This window comes from Panthera uncia (genome assembly GCF_023721935.1).
Source record: "Panthera uncia isolate 11264 chromosome B3 unlocalized genomic scaffold, Puncia_PCG_1.0 HiC_scaffold_1, whole genome shotgun sequence".
Taxonomy (NCBI): domain Eukaryota; kingdom Metazoa; phylum Chordata; class Mammalia; order Carnivora; family Felidae; genus Panthera; species Panthera uncia.
In genome coordinates, this window is record NW_026057582.1 from 2,532,832 (window position 1) to 2,540,461 (window position 7,630).

Below are 7,630 nucleotides of genomic sequence, written 5' to 3' on the forward strand. Positions count from 1 at the left end.
CTTGCCTAAGGTCACGGTGATTCGGGGACAGGATCCAAGCCCCCCCATTTCTAGCCTGGAATGATCTGGCTTCACGAGCTGGAAGATGCTCCAGCCGAACAGGCTGGAGCAGGACGGCGAGGAGAAGGGGAGCAGAAGGAGAGAGTGGGGAGGAGGAGAGGGGAAAGCATTTCAAGTCTGAATCTCCTTAATGAGAAAGGCGGTCAACCAGCAGGGCCCAGACTTGAGTCTAGAAGGCTGTTGAGAGCAACGGCCAAGGAAGCCCCAGCAGCCGCCTTCCCCCGGCAAATAGGCTCAGTCCGTTCTGGGCTGGAGTCACGCCGCCGCCTGGCTCCGGGGTCCTGGAAGAACGGCGCCAGGGGCCGCCAGCGCCGGGGACTCCCCACTGCCAGCCGCGGAGCTAGAGACGGGGACGCCCCGGAAGGCAGGATCCAGCAGCCTGCGGCTTCCTGCCGGAAGGGCCTGTGACCCTGCCTCCGAGAGCCGCCGCCACGGCTCCAGGCAGCGCCCAGGTGCCAAGAGCCCGGTGCCCAGCCCCGTTCGGCAGCCTGAACCTTCCCCCACGCCCCCGGCCCCCCACGCTCTCCCCACGTCCCAGCGTCTGCTGCTGGCAACCAACCACTCCCACGTTCAGGGGCTTTGGACAGCAGTCCTTCCACCAGCTCACGATCCTGTGGGACGGGCTGGGCTCATCTGCACAGTCCTTTGGCCCCCCTGGGTCACTCCCGAGGTCTCCCGGTGGCTCCCCCGGGGTCGCAGGCCTTGCTCACGGACATCCCAGCAGTGGCCCTTGGGCCTCTAATGCAGGACGGCCTTGGGGGCTGCACGGAGGCTCGGGAGGGCGGGCGAGGCTGTGACCCAACTGAAGAGGCGCACCCCAGTCGGCCCCAGCCCGGCCCACTTTCCAGCAGCCGTGGAGGCCCCGTGAGGGATTCCGTGTCAAGGGCCACCCACCGCCTCCCAGCCGGCCGAATGACCCGGCAAGTCCCGCCCCGAAGGCTGCTACGAGCATTAATCAAATAACGCATACTTTGGGGGGCAAGGCAACCTTCAATGTATTAAGCAGTCATTACTAAGACCCACAACTTGCTACACATGATTATCCACAATATGCGACTTAATTGCTGCTAAATTTATTTTCAATCGATTAAGTGCCATGAGCCACCGCACACGAAATAACAAAACCGAGTCTGTGCGGGGGAATCAGCGGACCCTGCAGCCAAGCTTCTCCTCGGGCCCAACGCGAGCGCCTGCCCAGCCCCAGGCCGGACTCTCTGACAACCTGAGTGCCCCGAAGAGCTCAGCAAACACCTCAGATCGAGCGCTTGGTTGCCACAGTGTCAGGAAGGGGGACAGAAGTGCAGGACGGTGCTACGTCTCCACAAGGCAATCAGGGTCAAGTGTGAGAATAGACAGCTCTTTTGACCCAGAAATTCCCATGCTAGATATCCATGCCACGGCTACACTGGCTACATCACCGGGTTATGCCGGTCGGTGACCAGTGACTGAGGGCAGTAGAAACAAATCATCGGTCATAAGCAGGGGACCGTGAAGCCAACGGAGGTGCAAACCAACTGGACGCGGCCGTGCTGGTGGAGAAAGACCAAGGTAGTGGTGTCGAGTCAGAACAGCAAGGTGCGCGACAGGGTGCAGGGCGTGTTACTTGCACAGAAGAAGGCTCTTTGCACGCGTGCGTGGAGAGGAAATCTCCCGGGAAGGACGTGCCGGGAACGGGTAACTGCGGCTGCCCGGGGAGGGAACGGAAGCGCCGTTTACCTGTTTCAAAGCATAGAATAACAACTCTCAGTCATTTCGTCGCGGTCCAGAGAGGTGAACGTGGTGCGGGCGGGTGCCAGGAGGAAGGGGGCGGCCCTGCGGCAGAGCAAAGCACGCGGAAACGTCCCTGATGCAGGAGTGTCACGTGGCACGTGAGTGCAGCGTGTTTCTCTAGAAGGCAAATGGCCGGCCCTGAGCCGGAGCCCTGCTGCGCTTGGGGGACGGGGAGTGTGACGGGAGCGGAAGGGGGCGCCGGGTCAAGATGAGTGGCTGGAAAGGGCTCGGGCGGTCACTGGCCACCGGGGGCAGGAAGGGGACGCCGAGGGGGAATTCGGGGCTTCGGGTGCGGTGACCAGAGACGCAGCGGTGCGGACGCCACGGGGGAGAACCCGGGCGAAGGAGCAGGGAGGGATGTCCCGGATGCCGACGGACCCAGGAGGACCCAGGAGCGGAGCCGGGGCGAGCGCGGTCAGGCCACAGGTGCCAACGGGGCCCAGGCGGGGGACACGGTGCAGGGAGCACAGGCTGAAGGAGGGGGGTCGCCGGACGTGGCTTCGGGGTCTGGCTGCAACCGTGGCCCTGCTCTGGGCAACGTGTGCCCGGGAGGCTGCCCCGGAGGACCTGTCATCCCGCCCAGGCCTGGGGTCCGCCGGGACACCGCGAGCTCCGCCGGCCCGACGATGCCCTGCGCTGAGCGCCTTCGAGGAGGAGCGAGTGTGGACGGAGCTCCGCTGAGAAGGAAAGAGAGTCGGCCGGTAGGAATGTTCCACACGCCCCGTGCCCCCGGGAGTCGGCACACAGCCGTGGTCCACGGAACCCGGAGGCACAGAGCGCGGGGGTTTGGGGAACAGAACCGCGAGCCCCTGCGAGCAGCAGGCCGGCCGCCGGTCCGTGCGTTCTCCGGATGGAGCCGGCACGGAGGCGGCCACGGGAAGCCGGGGTTCGAGGGGTGCTGCCACCGGCCGAGTAGGTCGGCCAGTGCTCTCCAGGTCTCTCCCTTCTACAGAAGGGCTCGAGCCCGCGCCACAGTTGCGGGCATCGGGCAGTTTTTCCCGCCTTCGTGTGCCGCCCTGGCCTGGAACGCGCCAGAAAGCAGAGACTGGGACGAGGGTCCGTGGGCTCTGTGACTCTGGACGTGATCCCAAGGAACAGGAGTGGGGGCGAGAAGGGACGGGAGCGTTTCCAGCTGGTCGCCACCGGGGCCCGCAGGCGGAGACTGGCACCCCCACCCCCGCTACCAGGGGCTGCCCGCCCACCGCCTCCCACTCGGGTGCCGTCAGGTACACCTGCCCAAGCGGGGCCACGCGGGACGTGGCCCGAGAGACGAGCTGGGCCCACGTCAAGCCCCCTTCACGCGGGTACCCATGACCTGTCTCCCCGCTTCCGGACGCGCACGGTGGTCCGGGCCGGCCTCTGGAAAGGTCTCGCACGGCGCTAACTCCCTCCGCCTCCTGTCCTCGGTGCTCACCACTCCTCCCAGGCGATGGAGGCCGAGCGCAAGCAGCCGGGCGGGCAGACGCCCAGCCGTGCGGGCGGTGGGCCACCTCCCTCCCTTCCTCAGCCCGGCCCTCCCCTCCGCTCCCCCTGCGCCTGCACTCCCCCGGTCTCCCTTCCTCCACCTCCTGGCAGGAGAGCCCGGGGTGCGGGGTAGGAGTCACCTCTGCAAATCACACACCGAGGCTTCTGAGCCTCTGTGCGCCCCTCCCGGGTGCCGCCCTCGGGTCTCAGCCACTGAGACGGCCTGTGTCCCACACAGGCTCGCGGCCGGCGAGGAACTCGCACAAGTCTCCCGGAGCCCCTTCCACCCCGGCCGAGTCACACCGTGGAGGGCCCCATCCGCGGGTCAGGCAACCCTAAATGCGGCGAGGGAACACTGGATTTGGAAGCGGGGCTCGTACAGCGGTTCTCTAACCAAGTCCTACGTTCTGGCTAAGAAACGAGAGTGCAGAGGCGGCCGGTGTTCTTCCTACCACTCCGAGGGGCCGAGGGCAGAGCTGCGTCCACGCTCCGCGGGCCAGAGGCGCCAAGGTGGCGGGCTCACCTCGTCACTGCCACAGTCCGGGGCCGAGCAGAGGCCTGCATCCAGGTGTGGAGCCTGGTCACGCTGAAAACAGAAAAACCACCGATGGGGAAAGAAACGTCCTCTCCGTGAACCTTTAAATTTAAACCCTCAACCGCCGCCAACCTTTGTTCTTTTTTAAAAATGTTTATTTAATTCTGAGAGAGAGAGACAGACACAGCGGGAGTGGGGGAGGGGCAGAGAGAGAGGGAGACACAGAATCCGAAGTGGGGCCCCAGGCTCAGAGCCGTCAGCACAGAGCCCCACGCGGGGCTCGAACCCACCAACTGCGAGATCATGACCTGAGCCGAAGTCGGCCGCTTAACCCCACCGAGCCACCCAGGTGCCCCCAACCGCCGCCAGCTTTATGAACTCACGCACCTCAATTTGGTCCCAAGCAGAAGATCATCCTACCTTAGAAAAGAAATGCAGCTCAGGGACAGCTACAGGCTAAGAACAAGAGGCATCCCTGGCTGTGCCCACAGGGTGCCATTCTGGGGGATTTAGACACTCAGAGGCCCCAAGGCCCAGTGCAAAACCCCACCGCGTCTGAGGGCGGGGCTCTGCTTGGGTGCAAAGTGGAGGGTGCAGAAAATGGTTTTCTTTCATATTTTATTACATCAATGGCTTGAAAATTTTTATTTAACCTCAGCAAATATTAGAAATAGAAAAATGAATTCTGCAGAATTTCACAAATAAATTTTTCAATCTCCACTAACAAATATTATCATTCAATGGCTAAGCAATTATAATGCTATGAACATTCACCACGATGAATGTGCTGATATAGAAAACAGGCAAAAAGAGACATTAAAATATTACTTACAACAGCATTATTACAACATATTTTCTTTAAAATTCCAACGTGGATTTTATCACTTCAAAAGATATACAGCATTTCCATTATATTTGCAAACTTAACCTTATACATCTTTTAAAATCTTGAAAAATTTTTAAGCAATCTAAAAAGCACTTAGCAAAGTTGATAGGTCTACATAATGGAATACTATCCACTCCAGTATAAACTTTAGTTTTCGGAGGTGACTGTAAACACTCATCATCACACAACATGCATAGACTACACTGACCTTCCTTCTGAATTGTAACATTGCTGCAATTGTGCTTTACTATCGTGAGGGAAGAGCTGCGGGGATCCGGGGAGTGGCAGAGAGAGGATCTGTTTCTGAGCATTGCACGAGATCACTAGGTTCAGATCAGCTAACTACCTTGAGTCCACTCGAAGCAAAGTTTCACTGGATACTGAGAGCTGGACTCCTGGGTCACTAGGCTCGGACACAGGCCGGACGAGAGAGGAAGCGAGGCCCTCGTCGGGAGTGGGCTCCGTCTTTCCTTTGCTCCGCGAAGCAGGGATCCAGTTAGTGTAATGCACTGTGTGGCTTAGTTTTGGTACGCAAGTATACCAAGAGTACATCTGATATTTAGAAAGACAAAAATAGGGCGTAGTTGAAATTTAAAGTGACGAGGAGCACACTCAGAGTGGCGTGTGATGTCTGAGGGAACTTTTACACACGGGAGACGACTCCGCAATCAGCCCGTAAAACGCGGCAATGTTTGCAGTTGTGCGTCGTCATCAGAGAGGTGTGTGACTATCGAAGGGTCTCACAGGTTCCAAACTACCAAAGACCCTTCTGAGGAACTGGTGTCCTGGTGGGCACAGAAGTGCTGAGGCCACACAGTGGGTATGTGGTCAGCACGACGGAGGCCTGTACTTGCTGGGCAACAGAGCTACGTTACGGGACCGGTCACTGTTTCGGACCAGTCAGCACAACATTCAAGTAACAAGGTGTTTAAATGGATAAGCGAAAACAATTTTTTCCTAACGCCTTACACACCTACATAAAATTAAATAAAACAAACTTTTAATGCATATGCAATACAATTTATATCTTTTAGGATTTCTAAACTAAAAGTTAAACTATCATTTGCTTCAATGGTACTATATTTTGCACAATAACTTATACTTAGGAGAAATTTCCCACAAAAATATATATATAATTATGACATTCACATTGATCGTTTTTAAGAAGACAAAGCTTAAGTGAACATTGCATCCGAAGCAGCTGTCACTGTGGACCCTTACACATCCAAACACGACCTGCTATGCACCGAAGTCTTGATATGTTAAAAAGGGGGCTTCACATAAATAAGATCAATCACTCGGCTTTTAAAGCGAAGTAATTTCTTGCATTTACAACATCGTCGCAAAGACAGTATAATGGAACAGTCTGAAGCACAACGCTACCTTAGGCATGAAACTACAAGGGGGCCAGGCAAAGACAACCACCTTTCCAATCTTTCCAACCTCAGGCGAATGAGAATGCTATGCCTCTGCTCCGTGCAGGGACCAGAACCAGGCCGCTGTGGTCCGCCAAGCCGGAGCAGCGACCCTTAGGGACGGGGGACCGCTCGGTGCCCGGCGGCACGTAAGGGCACGGGGCAAGACACACGGGGGCCCACCACGCTTCCGAGGAAGCGCCATCGAGCCAGTGAGCACTGCCAGAAGGGACCAGCTCTCCAGGCAAACGGCCCGGGCGTGCAGAGAGGGACAGGCCTCCGACCTACGGGCAGAATGAGACCCCTGCCGCTGCCCTGTTATGAGGAAGGAGGCCCCGAGAAGCAGCACAGAGAACCCTCGGCCTCGCTTCTCGCCCAGTGTCCCCTCGGAGCGATGTGCAAACTGCAGGCCGCCTCCTCTCCATGTTCGCCCTGCCATCTCCCAAAGCCAGAGCAGGCTCACACCCCGCGTTGTTCCTAAGTGTCACTGCGCTGCCCGCGCCAGCCTCCTCTCATGCCGTTCGCACGCTCTTACCTGACCCACGGACACCCCGGGAAGGGACAAGATGACGAAGTCAGGAGAGTCCCACTTCACTCCCCTTGAGAATGACCTTTCTCCGGATTTCTAAAAATGTACAATTCCAAAGTCTAGGTTTCTAGCTGACCCTCTTCCTAAAGAGACAGTCAGCTGGCCTTAAAAAAAAAAAAAAAAGGGAAAAAGCAAGGTGCTTGGGAGTCAAAACACATCAAATTTTAATTGCATATTTTAAATTCTTACGAATTCTGTTTGTGCCTTAAAGCATCTGCATTTTTTTTTCTTTTTGGTACTGAAAGCAGGAAAAGTGTTTCAATGACGCAAAACTACGGCGACAGAAAAGCTCCTTCAACATATTTAGTGCGGGCTGCACGGACCGCGGGCGGGACACAGGGGACGCGAGAGGGCAGTGTGAGGTCTGTCCCTCAGCCCTGCAGCAGGTCCACAGTCCAGTACGAGATTAAGTGATTCTGGAAATCTCAGAACATTTATGAGAAATATTTACTTGTTCCCAGTCCAACCAAAAGGCATTACAGACCACTTTTGCACACTGCTTCTTTCCGTCTTGGTCTTACTAGAGCCAACCAACGGGTCACTTCTCTGTCCTGTACTATGATAGTAAAAGAGGGAGGATGGAGCTTAGACGGTCACATCAGCACATGAAGGACAAAAGGCTGTACGGGGTGACACGGCGTACCAGCAGGATGGGGAACACACAGCGTGTGGCTCTACAAAGCCATCACCCGCCATTCTAATCCACTTTATGGAGCTAACCTGACATTTAAAATCTGCACTCTGTCAGAATCTGCAGCAATTTCTCCCCTGTCTCCTAATCTCAGTGATGTTCTCTTTGGCAAGCAATAAACTTTAAAGAAGAAGTAAGACACTAAAACAGAAAACGGGTCGATAACGTGGTTTGCCAAAAGGAGAAGGCACCAATTCCAAATGCACGAGCACCAGGTGCA

The 7,630-nt window shown here is 56.8% G+C and overlaps 1 protein-coding gene across 6 annotated transcripts in view; it reads right to left on the reverse strand.

Annotated features, from left to right (window-relative positions):
* Nucleotides 1-587: 587 nt before the first annotated feature.
* The window catches only part of RCOR1 (REST corepressor 1), a 131,566-nt gene continuing 124,523 nt past the window's right edge, over nucleotides 588-7,630 (reverse strand). Inside the window, exons 9-10 of one of the 6 annotated variants that reach the window (XR_007453545.1) lie at nucleotides 1,777-3,880; nucleotides 588-1,589 (exon numbers count right to left, since the gene is read on the reverse strand). Coding sequence is in view for 3 of the 6 variants with exons in the window: in XM_049612100.1 (XP_049468057.1) it covers nucleotides 1,660-1,776; nucleotides 3,818-3,880 (180 nt within the window). In the remaining 3 variants the exon portion in view is untranslated. The other 5 variants (XM_049612100.1, XM_049612098.1, XM_049612099.1 and 2 more) reach the window with 5 other exon arrangements.